Source organism: Olea europaea, chromosome 18, assembly GCF_002742605.1.
Source record: "Olea europaea var. sylvestris chromosome 18, O_europaea_v1, whole genome shotgun sequence".
Taxonomy (NCBI): Eukaryota; Viridiplantae; Streptophyta; class Magnoliopsida; order Lamiales; family Oleaceae; genus Olea; species Olea europaea.
In genome coordinates this window covers 14,697,997-14,719,479 of record NC_036254.1, presented here as the reverse complement: position 1 = coordinate 14,719,479, position 21,483 = coordinate 14,697,997, and the positions used below count along the sequence as shown (strand labels likewise).

The window sequence follows — 21,483 nt, the reverse complement described above, 5'->3', positions numbered from 1 at the left end:
ACTAAAATTTCATAGGCGTTCCCTTCCTTTCGAGTGTTTTTCTTTTTCTTTTTGGGATAGAATCCAATTTAATTAATTAATATTTATTATGGTACAAGTAACTTATTAATGATAATAGACCGATTATGGTAACTTTGTCGCTTTTGATTTCTAGTTACATGTTTAATACGTTGAATTCACTTATTGAAAGTTCAAGTACATAAGAATCGCTATTTTCCACCTATCAATAATTTAAATAAAAATGATAATTCAAATCTATCTAGCATATGATAAAAGTGTGTGAGAGTGTTTTGTGTTATAAATTTCATAAGTTCATTAACACACACTATTCACTTTCACATTATCATTTCAAATCACTTTTTTCATAATTTTTTGTGTCAATTGAGGTAAGAATATATCGTACAAAATATTAAATTCTTAATCCTTGATATTTGTATAATTTTTGGCATAAAATACTATGAGGCCTTTCGGTAGAACTCTATGTTAAATCTTTCGGGATGGACCGTTAGGTTTAAGATGTTAAATCTTACGGATTGTACTGTTTGGTCAAAGATGTTAAATCCTACGGGATATGGGGATTTTTAAGAAATTTCTTGAACTCTAAATCTAAGAAATGTTGGTATGTTTATGTCAGTTTTATATTTATATCATATGAATAAGAATGTGTACGTATTCTTACTGAATATTTTCAAAATACTCACTCTTACTAAAATTTCAGATTAAAACGGATTGTGTAGACGCGTGGAAAATTGACCAAGTGATGCTTATGGGATCGACGAGTAAATTTTCTAAGAAATATAATTGTCAAACTTTTATTTCAAGAACATTTTGATATTAAATTTTGTGTGCATTGTTTAATAGTTATTTTTATGCATTTTCAACACTTAGTGAAAGTGATATTTTTGCTTAAGTTAGACAAAGAAGATGTTTGTAGCACCTCAAGCTATTTTTATTTAAAACTAATAATAGAAATGAAAATGATCTCAGGGTGTTACAGAATGATATCAGAGTACGAGTTTAATCGATTCTGTAGATTCGTCGTATATATATATATGTTGTCTATTAAAAAGTGAAAATGCAGCAAATGAGATGATGTCGGCAGTTTAGTTGTGTTATTTTGTTAACACGTATTTGTTGTACAATATGTAGAGACAAATGTTTTTAAATCTATGGATGGACTTATTTACTGTTTAGGAGATATGTTTGTAGTATAAGAGAAATTTTTTTTCCCCACTTTTGTTTTGCTGCGCGTTGATTGTGCATGAAATGTTTGTGTGTAAAAAAAAAAAAAAAAAAAAAAAAAAAAAAAANGAAAAAAAAAAAAAAAAAAAAAAAAAAAACACAAAACAAAACAAAACAAAAAATGGTCTCCCTAGCATGCTGCTCTGGGTGAGTCTTATTGGTACTGAATGACTCAAAATTTTGGCATGATTGAGCTGTCCTTTAGCATGTACACTTGGAAAATATTTATTTGAAATGAAAAAAAAAAAACATTTATATATGATTGAGCTGTCCTTTAGCATGTACACTTGGAAAATATTTATTTGAAATGAAAAAAAAACATATATATATATATATAATTAGTTTCTTACTCTATTGGGTTCGATGTAATTTGTCAACTTTTTAAGTAAATTATTTCTATTTATAATGGGTACATATTTACTTGTTTATATTTTTGTTGTGTGAAATTTTCATTAAACAAGTATTTAAAATAAGACTCATGGCAATTAGCGCTCGTAAATCTACTATCGTCCGATGAATCCAAGGTATGAACGACAATGTTATGTTTAAGCTTACTTTCAACCATGATTTATGAATCATTTAAGCTTGATTTCACGAAATGCTTATGATGTTTAGAATTAAATATCTTATGCAAGTTATTATATTGTTTAATATATATGAAGATATGATGATTAGTCACTTTATAAGAGCACAATGTATAATTTGACCAAAAAAAGATAAATCATAACTGAACATTTATGTGACAAACGTGCCTAGAACTTATCAAATCATTAGAAAGAAGAGAAATTAAAGGTCACGTATCCAGAGCTTTTCAATTAAATAAAGTAATTTTGAGAATGAAATTAATATTAGAGGGCAAGGGATGTAACACCTCGAATTTTTTTTACTATTGTTCATATGAGCCTAAATTTAATATTGGTCATTTAGCAAATTGAATGATCCACATCTAGTCTTGTCATCACATTAAGTTCAAACGTAAAAAAATAAGCTCAACCCACTTATTTGCATAAAAAATTTACCTTGCTTGAGAGTTTTTAGAATTTATCTTAAGTTATTTGGATCGAATATTTAAGTATTTTAAAAGTTGATAAAATATATCAAATATTATACTCATTTTATAGCTCATATTAAATAATATAGTTTGGGCTAAAAAAAATAATTTTGAGTTAGTTCTGTCCGAGTTATTCTAATAAAAAGAAATGTGTTAACCTTTAATATTTTTTTAATAATAATAATAATAATAATAATAATAATAATAATAATAATAAAGAAAAAAGAGACGAACTTTCACATAGGAACTTGAAAAGATATTTAATATAATTACCAAAATAATTAACCTAATTAAGTCATAAGTAACCTCATTGATTTTGAATTATGTCACCAACCTTTTGAATTCCTTGAAGGTTACCCGCGAGTGATTATATATAGGGTGTGAGGTGAGAGTATTTTGTATTATAAAATTTTTCATAAGTTCATTTTTATTTTAATACACATACACTATTCACTTTCACATTATCATTTCAAACCACTTTTTTCATAATTTTGGATATCAATTGAGGTAAGAATACATTGTGTAAAGTGGTGAATTCTTATTCCTTGATACCGGGTGATGCTTATGGGATTGATGAGTAAATTTTATAAAAAGTATAATTGTCAAACTTTTATTTGAAAAACATTTTCATATTAAATTTTGTGCACATTGTTTAATAGCTATTTTTATGCATTTTCAACACTCAGTGGAAGTGATATTTTCGCTTAAATCAGACAAAGAAGATGTTGGTAGCACCTCAAACTATTTTTATTTAAAAATAATAATAATAATAATAATAATAATAATAATAATAATAATAATAATAATAATAATAATAATAATGAAAATGATCTCTGGGCATTACAAGCCCTGCCTAATCAATAATAATAATATGTCAGTCTATAAAAAAAATTTAATTTGGTTTAGAGGTATTTTGAAATAATTTTATTCAAGGAGTGTGAAAAAAAGGAGGAGAATTTTTTGTATTTCTACATTCAATGAGGATTGCAGTGAAATTGGTTTGTGTTAGAAATTTTAATAATGCTATGGTAAATAATTGATCACATTATAACTTTGCTGGTGATCATATTCTAAAGTAACCTACGTACATATAGGTGAAAATGGAAATTTGTTGAATAAATTATGCTACAATATAATTGCTATCCATCTAAAATTTATTTTAACCATTTGATAACAAAAATTATGAGAATTATGCTGCAAAGAGAAGTGTTATATTTTAAACATTTTATAAATGTTGTAACTTACGTTTTAAAATTTCAAAACTTAAATTGATTTTAATTTTCAATAGAAAATTATCTTTTTAATACATAATTAAAACCTCATAATTTATATTGTAACCTATATGGTTTAAATGTTTCCTTCCTCCAAGACATGGTGCAAATGTCTTAAATCTAGGAGGTAAAATGAGATGAGAATGTGAATTTAATTTGAGGTAGTGTTTTAATCTTATTCATAATTAGTGGTATTCCTATTTAGGTAGGTATTCTAAATATAATCAATTATTTGCTTATGATTATGAATATAATTTTTTGCTAATGCGTTTAATAAAAATTTGTGGATCTATTGGCGCATAAAAATCATGAAAGTAGGGAAACATGTGCATTAATCATCCCCACACAATGTTAGATCCTATCAAAAGAGATAAATTGTAAGATCGTATACTCACTCTATTCAAGATGGGTATCTTTGGAATGTGGAGGTATAACATAGATATACCTTATATTTTATTTTTCCTAGCTGTAAACTAAATCTTAAAAAGTGCTAAAAATGAAATTGAATATTACAGGTGAAATGCAAGGGCTCATTCGATGCATCTCTCCAAACGTGTTATTAGAAGCCAATATAAAAAAAATCATGATGTTATCTTATTATAATTAAATATGTGATATTGACATTTTGGAAAATTCTTAGGTGACTTTGGAGATGTACAAATATACAGGAGAAGAATGAGATTTGCAAATTGATGATATCAAATTATTGTCCAAGAGAGACATGAAATAAATTATAGTCCGTAATGGATATAATAAATCATCGAGGGTGATGGACTTAAACCCATAAGGCAGTCACATCCGGGAGTTATCCAACCTTTGTGATTGGAGATTACATGAAGAAGATTCAATGTAATAGAAACAACTCGTACTGCATGACTTCTAATAGCACTATATTATTTATGCTCATCCCTATGATGATAGTGCTATTAGTAATGTGACATTAGGAAAGGTTTAACCCTGAATTGGAGAACTCACCTTTGTAAGAGTTGCCATGAGGCGGTGGCTATGGGATTGGGCCATTCCCTAAAAACTCTTACTAGAATCAAAGAGCATATGGCCATTAAAAGCGCTACCCGCTATGAATTAGAGCTTAAATTGATACTATGTATAGGACAACTGAAGTTGGGCCAAAGGAACATAATTCAAGGCTTAGTTCATTATGATTCCCTTAAATGGGAATGATTTTCCCTGAGTGAGGTTCAAATTCAAAAGACACTTACACATCTATTATATGGTATAACGTTATATATACACACACACATATTTTATAAGTTTAAAAAAATTTTGTGGGAAATTGTTGGAAAATAAAAAACTTAAGTTTAAATATTTAAATTAATATTTTTAAATTTGTTGTTTCTATTTTAATATCAATTCAATACAAAATTAAATTAATAATAGTATAGTGTAACGTACATATTAAATTACTTAATTCTCATAAGTGTGGGGGGTTAAATTTATTTATCCCTATAGTGTGACATACACGTAAAATAACTTAATTTTCATAAGGGTGGGGTTAAAATTAATTTATTTCTATAAAAGGGAATGATTTTCATTGAGATGAAAAAATTATAGTATGAAAAGAAAGTTTGAGAACTAGAATACAATAACTTGAAGAATTATTTTCTCCACACTTTTACAATATGCTATTTTGACAACTCGATAAAAGGCTCGTTTACATATTTTTCTATGATTGCACCCATAGAAGGAGAATCGACTGTGAGCTACATGGGTATTATCTTGGAACCATATAGCGCCAAAAGTACCTGCACAAAGGAGGGGCTACACGACTTTAGGACAACGTCATATATATGACTTCCTAAACTTGCTTTCTAACCCTCTTCTAATTATTGAATTATAATGTTTATATTGTTATAATATTGTTATGTTTATGCAATCATTAACTTATGTTATTTATATTTTTAGTTGATATATTTATATACAAACAAATCATTCAATTTTTCCAATAGCAAAAACGCAAAAAATTAAAGATTCCGGTCTTAACATTAGTAGGTGTTATTTAACTAGTTGCCATACTTGTATATTGAGCGACGTCAATTAAAAACATAATACGTGTACATATTATTATTATTTTTTCTTAATATTAAAAATAAGAGATAATTGAGCATGTCATGACATTGTTAGGATCTCATATAGACCTTTATGACATGATATGCAGTTACTTTTCTGAATAGTATCAGGACTTGAAAATCTATTTCAACTCTCATATCATGTCAAATTATCTAATTTAAAACTCAAGTAGATACAAGTTAGCGCGTGTGTTTATATAAATTATGTCATCATCAGAAATTAATAACAATTATTTTACATATATTTTTGATTTTCAACTCATTCTTGCATATTAATTTACACATGAAGAAGAAAACCAGAAAAAATAAATAAATAAATAAACTGAGCTGTTGTTTGGTCCCATTTTTTAAAGTTCAATTTTTTCCTTAACCAATTTTCAATGACATATTTTTCAAATAAAATAACTTTGCACATGAAATTATAATTTTTTTAATTACACATTCTGAAAAAAAAATTATAAAATCTATTCTTAAAAAATCTCAATTAAACGAAGCAAATATAAGTCAAACTTTGGCCTCTAAACACATTTAAAGCCAACGAGTCTATGGACGGCAACCAAGACAAAATTCTCAGTTTCAACATGAAAATCATGAGTAATGCTATTTATAGTCGCTCATTGCCCTAGTCGCCCTGTGTGGCATATATGTGATGATTGGTCATTTGATACATTAATATAGTAGTTTTTTTATTATTTTTATGTAACAAATTACTAACAGTCACATGTATGCTACATAGGGTGATTGCGGTAGTGAGCAATTGCAAATAGCATTATTCAAATATCCTATATATGACCTTTTTTTTTCCTAATTTAGGTAATCCAATTTGACTTTTAACCAAATGGATTTAAGTTGAAATTGATCACACTTCTAACAACGCCGAGTTTGGATTAAATAAAAAATTCTCAAAGTAGTAAAAACCTTTAATAGATTATAGAGTCTTTAAAATAGACATCTACAAAGTACATGGTCGATCTTGAGAATTTTGAGGCTCTAGATGTCAAAACATTATGGGGCCCAAAATATTCCACAAATGAAGGATAAGAGCCCAGTTGTTTTGGGCTTCTTATTTAGTTCCTTTCTGTTGTTTTGTTATGGCTTTTAAAGAATAAGTGGATCCAAATCTAAAAAAAAAAAAAGAAATTTTTTGTTGGACTTTTGACATTAAAAATTTTTTTTTAGGCCCTTTAAATCTTGTGATCCTAAACAATGGCTTCAGTTGCCTTGGTGCTGGGGCCGACCTGAGTCAAACTGTATACAATTGTCAACAATGCGTTCAAAATTTGATTAGAATATATATGTGATTGAAAAACTCTAGAATCTGATTAATTTAAAAGTCATTTACTTTTGGATGAAAAATCCCAACCTTTTCGAACAACATCTTTTCATTTAGACATATCCTTTTAGGCAGTTATTTTGTATAATACATTTATGTTCAGTAGTTGTATCTTTTTAGAGACAACTTTCCATTTATATGTATAGATCTCGTGTGACTGCAATTGATCATCTATAGAATAATCATTGCCAACAATTATTTTGCATTCATTAGAAGTCCAATTTCGTTCAAGAGAGTATGAAACATTGTTTGTTCTCATAAATTGGAGCAACACCAATACGAGGAAATTTTGTTTTAAGAAGAAAGAGTCCAACTCTTATTTAGATTAAATTTGAGTTTTTGAATTCTATTTTTTTTTTCTATATTTTTGTTAGTTTTACTCTATCTAGTCTGTTTGCACGTTAAAATTTATTAAAATATAATTAATGCATTTCAACAACCAGTCCACCATAACTTTGAAGTTTGTACGAGCAATGAAAACTACCAAGTTCGAATTACATTTCGACACCTAAGCAGAATATATAAAATTATATACATGAAGTGGAATAAAAATTAGCTGCCCCTATCATTTTACCAACACAAAAGACTTATGGAATCTATTCAGTACAACCATATTCTTAAAAAAAGGTTGAACTTTAATCTTGACGACTCCCACCGTCCCGCCCCTATAGCTTTGTGAGGGAGGCAAATCACAACAATATTCTTTTCTCTATATCAAGTGTTCCACGCAAATGTTTCGTTGTTAAAGTGATTATCTAAACTTTGAATTTTTGGATCAAGAAGCTATAGACAATCCTCAAACAAAGTCGTGGGGTGAATTTTCATTTATTTATGTTCGCGCAAATTTTAATTTTTTTAACAAATAAAAAAGATAAAAAATGAATACAAGTTTAGGGTTTCTTCGTTACTAATGAGCCCGTTTCCTTCATTATTGCACCTAATTTTGACCATTTCTAGGGCTTGCATGCTTTCCCGTACAAAGTTGTGCAATGAATAGCGTCCATTACCGTGTATACAATTGAGGTAATTTGTACGGTTTATTTGTGATATTTAACTCCTCTTACGGTCTAACTATAGAATTAAATTTCACATGTGATGCGCAATACAGTTCAAGTGGGTATGAGAAGTATATATGAGCATACTCCAAACTGTTGAATGTAAACTCAAAGGATTGATGATTCTCATATATACTTCTCATACCCATCTATCATGTAATTCGACTAGCAACATACCTCAACTAAGAAAAGGCTTCTCGATTTTGACTTTTTTCAACTGTCACATAGGAACTTTGCTCAAGTTTCGATAATTTTAAATTGGTAATGCCGTACAATATTATTTTGAAAAAATTGACCCCTAGAAGTGATTTCATGGCTCCATCCATTTCTGTTGATGTTATGAGCTAGTATTCATCAGGATGTAAGTGGTGAGGTAGATCATGGATTGGCTCAATCGTTTGGTCTCGCGGGTATCGGGCTGATGGATTATTTTGCCATTTCTATTGATACCCTTTGTGTTTGAAAAAATTGTTGGAGGGAAACCATTTATTTTTATTATTATTAATTTTCAAATGACCAAAGTATACACACCAAGCGTGACAATTTATGCAAAGGTTAATTAAACACAGACTCTAGCTAATGGATTTTCGAATTATGATGGGACTTTATAGTTATTACGATTAAGTTATAATTTGAGAATTCTGAGGAAAAAAAAAAGTGAAAATTAGATAATTAATCAGTTGTGTATTTTCCTTCACAAACACACACACGTGTGTGTATGTGTTTGTTACACTCAGTCATATTCTTAATGTGTTTGTTGTGTATTTATAGTCATATTCTTCTATATATGATTTGGTCCTTCATGCTATATTAACTTTGATGAAGCTCTGTCATAATTAATGGTCGGAGGGAGGGACGTGAGAATTAGTGTGGTCCGTATAATTTAATTCTATCTTGTTGATTTTTTTTATTTTAGCTTTGTCCCTTGATCATAAACGATTATAAATAACTTAACTACCGTGTATCTTACGTCTTTTATTAGTCAAATAGATTAACAAAACTATTTATTAAATCCAAATTGATTCAAAATTGAAGTTGATAAAATAATTCAAGGTGTACAATTGGAGAGCAATAAAACAAGTGCATCCAATAGATATAAGACACGTATAATATATGTATGTTTAACGTGTTAACTATTGTAGTATAAATTATGCAAGTACAATCAGATCGTTTTGATAGTTTCAGTAAAAGTTTAGGACTAAATTTCGTAAGTAATAATAGTTCACTACAAGTTCAAAAATTACAAAATAGAAGTATAGATTGATTTAAATTGTAAAAAGATACAAGTACAGGGCCCTCGCCCTATACATGAAGCAAAACCCAATCAAATAAGGAATTTTAAATGATCGTGTGGGCCTATATGTGTAAATTATTGTATATTAAATTAAAAACAATCAAATTCGGTTAAACCCGTTTATAAGTGATCGAATAAGGTTTCAGTATGCATCCAATTAAAGTGTAAGTATTTTATATATACAGACCAAGCCCAGGCTCCTAATTCTATGATGGGCCGAACCAGGTCAAAGGATGTCAATATATAAATACGGTTATGATCCCCAAGCACATGTGCATTGCTAATTTTGTTCTATCTCTCATCACCATAAGGAATTATGGGCTGCGTATTAATTTGGAAGACTAAATCGCAAGATTCAACTGTTGCATTAATCATGTCTGATTCAGGTACGCTTTCGCTATGATTCTTGAATTTTGTGATGATCCAACATGAAAGATCCGATGATTATGAAAGTAATAAATTCTCCTACATATTATTCTCCATATGCACGTTTGTTTGTTAGGCTTATATTCTACTTTTGAAATAAAAGTGAATATAATAATTTGATCTACATTAGCTATAAAAATATCTATATTTTACTTGTTTTAATTCATTGTACTCTAGTTATGTATAACATAAGAAGGGCACGCCCACGAAAATGGAGGATAAAACTGTTAAATACAATCTATATTTTATTATTTTAGTTCATATGATACACTAACTAATGGAAACAGGTACAACACGAAAGGGACACACCCAACAAGATCACAGGGATGACTAAGAAATATCAGGCACAATTTATTTTTGCTTTTAGTCTACATGATGCCTAACTACAAGAAGCATGTACAACAAGAAAATGACACATCGCCAGTCTAATTACATTGACTAACAATCTATTGTTACTTTAGTTTACATCATGCCTCCTTATATATTACTTCTTTTGGTTCATATGATTTTCTTTTTGAGAATTAGATAACATAATTATTTTCTACCTAGAGTAACCAATTCATAGAAAGAAAAATATATAGTCAAGAACGCACAAAGTTCACTTTAATGTGAAACTACGTCTTCTTTCATCACTGCAATAATTCACTAGATAAAATAGGACACCCTATCTTCTCTAACACTTGCTCTCTTATGATGGTAATACAAAAACCTAATGAGGGCTACCTATTTATAAAATAAATTAGAACAAATTCAAAATTTATAAGGACACAAATTTTTAAGCTATCCTTAATATATTTTGGTCTTGGGGCTTCCTACCTCTCTTCCATTCCCATGCTGACTTCACTGTGAAGGTTTATTCGCATTCAGACTCCACACAGCAAAAATAATTAAATTCTACGACTTAACAATTCCTAACTAATGGAAGCATGTACAACTAAAAAAGGGTATACCCAACTAGAATATTGCAATGATGACTAAGAAAGGGTCAAAGATGATTGATATTTTACTTCTTTTAATTCATAGATACCCTAACTAATGGAAGCATATACAACACGAAAATGGAACACCAACAAGAATATTGCAGGGATGATAATTTACTTCTTTTAGTTCAGATGACATCCTCGCTAATGAAAAAGTGTCAAATATTATCATATTTTACTTCTTTTAAAGTATGTACAACAAGAAAAGGCAAGAAGATCAAAATATTCCATTAATAAAGTAAGGACTTTTCTGATATTCTCCAATAACAAAAAGCTCTACTCCAAATAGATAACCTTCAATGTGCCAAGTTAGTGAACCAACAAGATTGCAGCAACACTAATAAAGTGTCAAAAAGGGCCTATATTTTACTTCTTTTAATTCAGATGATACCGTAGCTAATGAAAGCACTTACACATGAAAATAGCTTACGCAGCAATTTTTTTTTTTTTTTTTAACGAGGTGTCCCAGTTTGCGCTAGACTATATCCTCGTTCCTGAACCTCCGGCTTCTCAGCAGCTCAGGGAGGTAAATCGCGGGATGTGCCCTTATTGGTTCCCAGGTTCCCACACGGCTTTTACTCCTTCCCCAAAGGGAGCCTTCCTCCATAGTGATTAATTCACCAATAATTCCTCCTTTATTGGATCAAAGGTTCCCACCAGGAATCGAACTCCCCACGCTTGGTTCCAAAGCCCCCCAATGTGATTGTTCCGCCAACGTGTGGCTTAGTTATTAAATAATTTAAACTCATAGAAGCATTCTACTTGACACAATCACCTCTCGAAAGCCTACGTAACCCACCAACCATGCTTTCAACTAATAAAGGACAAGGCCCCCCAGGGCACATCCGAGTTGGTGGAACAATCACTTCGCTGGGACGCTGGAAGCAAGGGTGGGGAGTTCGATTCCTGGAGTTAACACTGGGAGCCATATGGAGAGGAAGCCATTGGTGTGAACAAACGCCCAGTGAGGAGAGCTCTCTTTGCGGAAGGAGTCCAAATGAGTTGTGGGAACCTGGGAGCCAACAAGGGCACATCCTACGATTTACCTCCCTGAGCTGCTGAGGGGCCGGAGGTTCAGGGACAAGGATCTAGTCGGACGCAAGCCCGGACACCTTGTAAAAAAAAAAAAAAACTAATAAAGGACAAGAATATAGTGGAAAATGAGACAATGCCTTTCTTAAAACTAAGGAACGTACGATTATACTTGACTAGTATTACTGGCCAAAATAATTATTGACCACGTGTCCTCTTCTATATATGAGTTGGTCCTTCATGCTATATTAACTTTGATGAAGCTTTGTCATAATTAATAGTCGGAGGAAGGGAGGTGAGAATTAGTGTGGTCCGTATAATTTAATTCTATCTCGTTGATTTTTTATTTTAACTTGGTCTCTGGATCATAAACGATTATAAATAACTTAACTACCGTGTCTCTTACGTCTTTTATTAGTCAAATAGATTAACAAAACTATTTATTAAATCCAAATTGATTCAGAATTGAAGTTGATAAAATAATTCCAGGTGCACAATTGGAGAGCAATAAAACAAGTGCATCCAATAGATATAAGACACGTATAATACATGTATGTTTAACGTGTTTACTATTGTAGTATAAATTATGTAAGTACAATCAGATCATTTTGATAGCTTCAGTAAAAGTTTAGGACTAAATTTCATAAGTAATAATAGTTCACTACATGTTCAAAAAGACAAAATCGAAGTATAGATTGATTCAAATTGTCAAAAGATACAAGTCTAGGGCGAGGGCTCAATTGTAAAAAGATACAAGTACATGGCCTTCGCCCTATACGTGAAGCAAAACCCAATCGAATTAGCCATGGAAGTATGTAAATCATAAAGTGCCAAGTGTGATCTATAATTTCCTCTTATTAGTTCAAATAATAACTGACCTAAAGGAAGTATGTGAAATAATAATGTTCTAAGTTTCTTTTAGTTCACTTCTTTTACAATTAATATCTATCAAACAAGTGTAAATTATTTTGTTATAAATTAAAATGTGAAAATCATAAAGTTTTAAGTTTAGATTGTTGGGAACGAATTTGCATGACTTACTCCAAGTGTCAAATTCTGTTGACTATAAAGCTCGAACCATGGCACATCACAATCTATCCTTGAGCTAGATAGGTCGATATTGGTTTGATTAGACCTCTTTTAGGTCTAGTCGAACAAAACAAACACTTCAATGGTGCCATTAGCTAGCATTGATCAAGATGCAAGCGGTGAGGTGGATGATAGTACGAAATTCTACAAGTGCACGATATTATAGATAAGTAATATCACGATGAATAAGATATCATCCCATGGAGACTATGCATTTAATCTAGTATTATTAATTAATGAGACTATGCATTTAATCTAGTATTATTAATTAATGCTAACTCTAATCAAATAGTCAAATTTGAATGAAGAATTTATACTAATTAACTATTTAAGCTAAATATTCTAATAAGCAACTTACGAAAGCTTTTGTAAAATTAGGTTAAACAAGCGCTAAGACTTTGAAACCCCTTATTATTCCAATTTAATGCAATTCAATATTATGACACTGTGTGTTCATTCTCGTTGATCAATTTTCCTAATTTATTTAATAATATCTTTCAAGTAGAATTAAATATATTACATTTTTATATCTCTATGAAAGATGCAAACATGAAAGTAAGCATTAAAACTCTAGAACATCTATTGAAATCATGCAAAGCATATGTGTATATTTTTATTCTTTATCGTACTTGACAACAATTGTTATAACATGCTATCTATCTAATTCTTTTTCTCTAATATAACACACATTAATCCAATTATTGATTAGGTAATTGAAAAGTATTAAATCCTCTAACACTTATCCAAGAATTAACACATATTAGACGTCAAAATGTTGAAATTATATCAAAACTTCATAAGAAGAGTCTACCTGCGTCTTGGCAACTATTAATTTAGTCTAGCATTATAAAGTTACAAGAAATCATAATTGGTTCGTAGAACGTCACCTGAATTCTTGATATATGATGAAAAAATGAAGGAATCACAAAATCTTGAATCTTTTCAATGATTTCTTAATTAAACTCCAATTGCACATTCCTCTTCTTTGCCCAAGGATCAAGATTGGATCTTCAAAGTATTGAGTTCTTATATCTTGCCTATTGAATTCTCCCATATGAACGGTTAATATTTGCAAGATTATGCGTATCATATCATATGATAGGTCTCTTCCAATGTTTTATGTTGTATTTATAGATGTTGAAATTATTTCAAAATTCTCCTTCAATTAGTTTCCAAATGATGTTTGACTCAAAATAGGAAACTTTCCTTCGTCTGCCAAAATTTAAGCTGTGCCATCCCACCCTATATAGGGTTGAGATCACAACAACCAGTTGATTAAGCCTCGAGTTTTGCCAAACCAGGTGTTGAAATCCCAATGCCTATAGCTCATGCCAAAACTTTTCCAGCAATTTCATTTTGGTCCCTACGTTTTTCTATTCCTTCAATTCAAATCCTTTTTTCGTGTAATTTTAGTCCTTCAGTTTCTATATTCATCCAATTGAATCGGGATGAACTTCAATCTTCATTCCTTGGTCTGAATCAAATTTTGGACGTAATTTAGTCTCTGAACTTTAGATTTCTTCCTTTTCGTCAATCTTTGGCCAATTTTCACTTCTTTTGATCAAAATCTATATCAACTTGAATATCATATAATGATTGATATTTACACAAATTAAGTAGCAATCAATTCAAATAGACGCTTAAATATTCACTTTGGATACCTAAAATAGGTGTAGAAGTTACACCTTTCAGTGGACCATATGTTGGTTCAACCACCCAATCTTAAATATGGATTAGGTTTTGTGCATGTCACGCTTGGCTCAATTCGATTACATTTCAGTGGGTTAGTTTTTCTGACATTAGACTAATGGAAAATCTTCTAAAACTAGAAGTCCAATATTTATAGGTTTAGAAGTTTGACAAAATTTGTACAAGGACGACTAAACACCGTACATGTCTAGCTAGTTGTTTTTTCAATTATGATTCGTTTTTTAATTATTATACAATCAAGTTATAACTTGGCAATTGTATTACAAAAGTTTATAATTTGAGAATTAATTGTGTGAATTCTGTAATGCCACAATTGAGTCGTGTATTTTTCTTCATACACGTTCGTTTGTTATGCTCGTATTCTACTTTTAAAACAAAAGGTAATATGATTTTTTGATATACATCAGCTATAAATATCTATTTTCACTTCTTTTAATTCAAACTATACTCAGGTTATGCTACATGTACATTATGGTATCCATAAAGATGTTCATAATGTATAAGTGACATAACATCATTGGAGAGTTTAAAAACAGTTTTTTAAACTCTCAAATCATGGAATTTCACATATACATTATGGACACCCTTATAGATACCATAATGTACATGTAAAATTATCCAACTATACTCTAGTTAACGAAAGCAAGCATAACACGAAAAGGTCACAAAGGGGAAAAGGGATGACTAACAAAGTGTCAAACAAAATTTATAGATAGCAAATGAAAAGTCTTAAGCATGATCATATTTTACTTCTTTTACTTTAGACGATACCTTAGCTAATGAAAGCATGTACAACACAAAATGGCAAGGGGATCAATATATCCTCATCATTAAGGTGTGGGCTTTCCGAACCTTCTCCAATAACAAGAAGCTCGAGTTCAAATAGATAAGCTTCAATTTGATAAGTCGAAGACCCAACAAGATTGTAGCAAGATTAATAGGAGTGTTAAGAACGATCTATATTTTATTTATTTTGCTTCAGGTGATACCTTGGCACGTACAACACGAAAAGGGCACACCCATGACCCAACAAGAATATTGCAAGGATGATTAATAAAGTTTCAAGCATGATCTATAATTTACTTCCTTTAGATCATATGATTCCCTAACTGATGGAAGCATATACAACACGAAACAGGGCACACCCAACAAGATTGCAAGGATGACTAACAAAATTTGAAGCATGATCTATATTTGTTTCTTTGAATCAGATGATATCCTAACTAATGAAAGGTGTCGAACATTATCATATTTTACTTCTTTTAATGTATGTACAATAAATAAGAAAGGCAAGGGGATAAAAATATTCCATCAATAAAGTGAAGGATTTCCGAATCTTCTCCAATAAAAAGCTCTAGTTCAAATAGATAAGATTCAATGTGCCAAGCAAGAGACCAACAAGTAATAAAGTATGTGTGCAATGAAAGTAGAGCTGAACATGGTTCAGTTATAAAGAGAATCAAATCGAATCAGAATTTTCGAGTATTTAGTAAGTGGAATCCTCAAGTCTAAATTTAATTATGAACCCATTTGGGTTTGGTTCTATTCAGTTTAGTTCGATTCGGTTTTGTTCCGTTCGATTTCTGGGTTTCATATAGTAATTAAATTTATTAATATCTACAACAACGTTGCATTAATTCAGCTAATGATATGTTTAATTTTAGCTCTTACAAAGTAACGTAATTTAATCTTATGTATCTTTTATGCCTCTTTTTGTTGAGTTCTTCATAAATTCGATTGTTAAAATCACGAAAAAATGAAGATAACGAGTCCAAAATAATGAATCAATGAGTAGCTGAGCTTCCAATTCAATTTCTTCAGAACTGTAGAAAAAGCACTACGATAGAATAATAGATTTTGGTAAAATTTAAGTCAATTTAATTAAATTGGGTTCAGGTTAAAAATTAAAAATAGGAAAATCATATTTTGGGTTTGAACTAAATTAATTAGTTAGCAAATTTATTTTTAAAATATAATTTGGTTTATTTAAGATAAATAAATTTAAAAAATTAGAGAGATTCGACTCTTATTCGGTTCTTTGGTTCTTAGTCTAGAATGGAGAATCGAATCAAACTCGTTAGCTCTCGATTCAAATACCTCGTTTGGGTATTTAAGTTAAAAAAAAAATGCTCTATTCGAATCAGGTTGAGTTCGGTTCAATCCAATTTGATTCGAAAATTTTGTCCAACCCTAAATGAGAGCATGAACAAATGAAAATAGCACATGCAATAAAATTATGGTGATGGTTAATAAAGTGTCAACCATGCGTGGCTGAGCAATTAAACCATTCAAACTCATAAAAAGCATGCTTCTTAATACAATCACAACTCAAAAGCCTACGCGTGCCTTCAACTAAAGAGGGAAAGAACATAGTGGAAAATGAGACAATGTCTGCCTTAAGAATAAGGAACATTTACCATTATACTTGACTAGTAGTACTAGTCAAAGTAATTATTGACCACGTGTCCTCTTCTATACATGAGTTGGTCCTTCATTCTATATTAGCTCATATAATATAATTTGATGAAACTCTATCATATAATCAAAGGTCGAGGAGAGGTGGGAGGTAGTGGGTCTGTATTATTGAATTCTATCTCCTCGATTTTGATTCTAACCTGATCCCTCGATCATGATCGATTATGAATATTTTGATCGTCAGAACTGAATTGACTATCACGTATATTACTTTTTGGAAGATGGTACATATACTAACACTTTTGTACAAACTCTCACAATGAGAAGGTGGGGTCTACATGTTGGAATTATTTAATTCATGTGAGGACCGCATGCATGTGAAAGCGAGTAGAAGTTTTTGTCAACCAAAATTTGTACAAATATCTTAATCTTTACTTTTTTGTACGCCAAATACACTTGCAAAGTTATTTATCGGATCCTCATTAATGCAGGATTGACATTGACAAGAATTTCATGGTGCAGAATAGGAAAGCAGCAAAACAAGTGCTCAATAGATATAAGACACGTATACTACATGTAAGTTCAATAAGTTATTATTTACAAGTCACGTGTTTTATTCAGTGCAATTTTTTTTCTAATCAAGTGCTTATTTGAAAAGGCTTAAAAAGTTGAAATTAGAGTCCATAATTAATTTTAACTGTACATTTTATCAATTATTGTCTCCTTTCTATAAAAATATATTTGTTTTCATTTTCATAAATATTAAGAAAATGAAATTAATAAGGTTGAAAATATAATTTTTTTTATTAATTTTTTGTTCTAATTTACTCGTACAGTAAATAATTGTTTAAATAGGAATATGTCATATTTATTGATAACATTGCACATCAAATATGACTATATAAAAAAATTAAGAAATCAAACATACTTTCAATAAGGAAAGTGGCATATATTAAAAGGACAAAAAAAAAAAAAAAAATCTAATCTAATATATGAGATTGAGAATAAAGCTTTTATTTAAAACTTTATCAAAGAAACGTAACGTTTTGTTACTACTTAAAATCCAGTAGATGTCAAAATATCTAACAAAGCAGACAGATTCAAATGGATAAGATCCTAGAATCTACCCAGAAAGAGATGAGGATAAGTTTTGGTGCATCCGATGTATGTACGAGAACAATTTCTTTAGGCTGTTCCCCTTTTGGCCCAAGATTTTCGCTTCCACTTAAGAGAAAAGAAATAAGTAACTCAATATCTTTACACAAAATATCTCGTAATGTAGGTTTTCATGTTCGATTGTGCTATATACATAATAATTTACATACACATGATGTGGTGAGATATAATTGAATCAGAATTTCTCCGACCCAAAAAAATAAAAATAAATAAATAAATAAAATTCTCCACTCTCTAGTTTAACAAACACATCTGCATATAAATCATTAGGTAACTCCATTATGTAAAAATAACATTATTCTTCCAAAGTACCCTATTGAAGCACACGCCTCAAGCTTTTTGAGGTGAACTCCACTTGTCGTACGGAAGTTTTTTACAGGGTTTTTACAGAATACACACAATGGGAGTGAGTGAATATTTTTTTTGACAATATACTCCATATGAGTATTCTGGTTCCATTCTTTAATACAATATTCTGTACACAGAAAACAATGCTTTTGAGATTGATTAAGTTCACTTTTTCCTAGTTAATATCCTCAACAAGTCTACTTAAATGTAAATCAAATTAATTTTTATATATGAACAATAGGGATATCTGAACTTGATTCCTATTTTCTCGCTGGACCATGCTTCACCAACGGGGGTTCTAACTGACCCCCTGACAGAACCCCACCAATAGGTAGGGGAGGACCCTTTTTTTGGCACTGGACCCACCCCTTTTGGTGGGTTTCTGTCAGGGGGTCGATCAGACCCCCCCGTTGGCGAAGCATTTTCCTTTCTTGATCGACCCCCATTGGCGAAGCATTTTCCTTTCTTGATCGACCCCCATTGGCGAAGCATTTTCCTTTCTTGATCGACCCCCATTGGCGAAGCATTTTCCTTTCTTGATCGACCCCCATTGGCGAAGCATTTTCCTTTCTTGATCGACCCCCATTGGCGAAGCATTTTCCTTTCTTGATAATATGTTCAATCACCTAATGTTCATTACCGAATTTTCAAATGTAATAACGCTCTTTTAGCTACGCAAGTAATTGCATCTTACATGCTTTTGCAGGTGAAATTTTCGTTGGTAACTTTTAGGCGCCCCCAACATAGTAATGGAATGCTCGTTGGAAAACTTCATGCTAGTGTGTGATGACCATTGGCGAATGGAATTTGTGGTAGATTTTTTGTAGTGCTAATTTCACCTAGATCTTGATATTTGTATTTTTATATTTGTAATTTTCATTCTTTTCATTGTAAAATTATTATGACAAGGCAAGGTGTGAAAGGATTTAGGATTTTTTTACCTTCCATTCTGTCCATTTCCTTGAGTGTTGTCACCTAAATTTGGCCATTGTAGGGTTTATAAGCATAGATTGAAGATGACAGATAGAGATGGGGTTGGGCCCACGAAAATGATTTCTTCTTTATGTTGTTTATCACCAAACTATTGGATACCTTAATATAGTAATTGCTAAAATGATGAAAATTATTGTGATTTAGAATTTCACCTCTTGAGTGAAGAAAAAAGAGGAAAGATAAATTCTATATTTAAAATTGACCTTATCTCGAAGTAGATGACGATAGAATTACATAATAGGAAAAGACATTAACACTAGTAGATTCATATCATTTGAAGTTGAATTTTGCTACAGGTACCCGGAGTGTAAAGTTCCGGGTGCGGACGGGTAACTCGAAGTGTAAAGCTCCGAATACAAATGACAAAATCCTTTGAAGTTTTCGATTACATCAGGAGTAAATATATTACAATTGAAATATGTATTTTTAGAAATTGTACTGGCAGTCGTAGTGTGAAAATTCGATTCCTGAAACATAAAATTGGATTCTTTGTAGGCGCAGTGTACAGACAGCTCTTGTTCCCTGACCTTTTGGGGCACATCCCGCGATTTATTTCCTTCACAAAGCTCTAGGAAATGGGCGGTGAGGATCCTCAAGGTTGGGGTTCAACCTTTTTTATTTTTTTTAAATTTGTAAGTATCAAAATTTGATAAAGTTAGTTACAGTTACTCAGTATTAATTCAATATATATTTACGTATAAAACTAAACTGAGTTTTAGACAGTAGAATTACACAGCTGAAATTTAGCGGAACTGCTGCACTAAACTAAACAGCGCAAAAGCTAATTCCTTTTTTCTCTCTTCCAAATGTCTCTCCGTTCACGTTTTCTTGGCGGCGTAAATACGCCGCTGTTGCCTACGCCGTCACAGCCACCGCCGGGGAAGGAGTCACCTCCAGTAGACAACCAACCACTCGACTCAGATTTTATAGTGATACTAGCGGCACTTCTCTGCGCGCTAATCTGCGTTCTGGGCCTCGTCGCCGTCGCTCGTTGCGCTTGGATCCGCCGCATTTCAGGTAGAAATGCGGCCGTTCCGCGGTCGTCTCAGGCGGCGGCCAACAAGGGCCTGAAGAAGAAGGTCCTAAAGTCGCTCCCGAAGGTAACCTACGCTGCCAACGACGACAAGATCGGAAAGTTATCCGACTGTGCAATTTGCTTGTCGGAGTTCGCCGCTGGGGACGAAGTCCGGGTGCTTCCTCAGTGCGGCCATGGCTTCCACGTTTCTTGCATTGACACGTGGCTTGGATCTCACTCCTCCTGCCCCTCTTGCCGCCAGATTTTGGTTGTCACGCGGTGTCAGAAGTGCGGTAGCTTGCCAGAGGCCTGCTCTTCCTCCTCCTCCTCCGCCGCTGCCACTCGCGCGGGAGCTGAGTCTGAGCCAAGCTACAGGCAAAGAGAAGATCTCATCAACAGGTTTTTGACTTAAATTACTATAATCAGCTCAGTCCCCATATACGATTCCGAATTGGGGTTCTAATATTGAAGCGATTACTAATCAGGATTAGCAGAAGAGAAAATTCACTGTTGTTTCTGTATGTATTTTGCAGCGTGTGAGAAAATACCAATTACATTATCTTTAATACTTCCATTTCCCTTCCTTTAGCCCCTCGAGCACTAATTACTTGGGAATTGCTCCCAAAAATATAATCGTGTAAATCCCTTTTCTTTTAATTTCTCGGGCACAAATCGCCAAAAAAACCTATAACAGATAGAACTCATTCCGTCTATTCTAAGAATTTGCAATTGAAGATATCAACCATAAATCATGTTTAATTAGAGGAACTTATTTTACGTAATTTCCCAGATGCACTGTCTTGTCTTTTTCTTTTTCTTTTTTTCATTTTTTTTTTGCGGGGTGCTATTTTATGAATTAATGGTAGTGGTAGGCATGTTGAAAAAGGTGATGTGAACCCAGAAATTGTCTCCCTTTATTAAAGGACAATGACGGAAAGATAATATGTTTATTTCGAATGCAAGTTT

At 31.6% G+C, this 21,483-nt stretch overlaps 1 protein-coding gene across 1 annotated transcript; it reads left to right on the top strand.

The window, feature by feature from the left end:
• The first annotated feature begins 20,230 nt into the window (after positions 1-20,230).
• Positions 20,231-21,105, top strand: LOC111367573 (RING-H2 finger protein ATL8-like). The gene has a single exon (XM_022988519.1). It carries the CDS (start codon positions 20,309-20,311, stop codon positions 20,927-20,929), a length of 621 nt encoding a protein of 206 aa, XP_022844287.1. The 5' UTR covers positions 20,231-20,308; the 3' UTR covers positions 20,930-21,105.
• Positions 21,106-21,483: the final 378 nt, after the last annotated feature.

Bases quoted from the DNA above. Each gene is read 5' to 3' on its own strand.
- LOC111367573 (XM_022988519.1), top strand. From the start codon at position 20,309: ATGTCTCTCCGTTCACGTTTTCTTGGCGGCGTAAATACGCCGCTGTTG.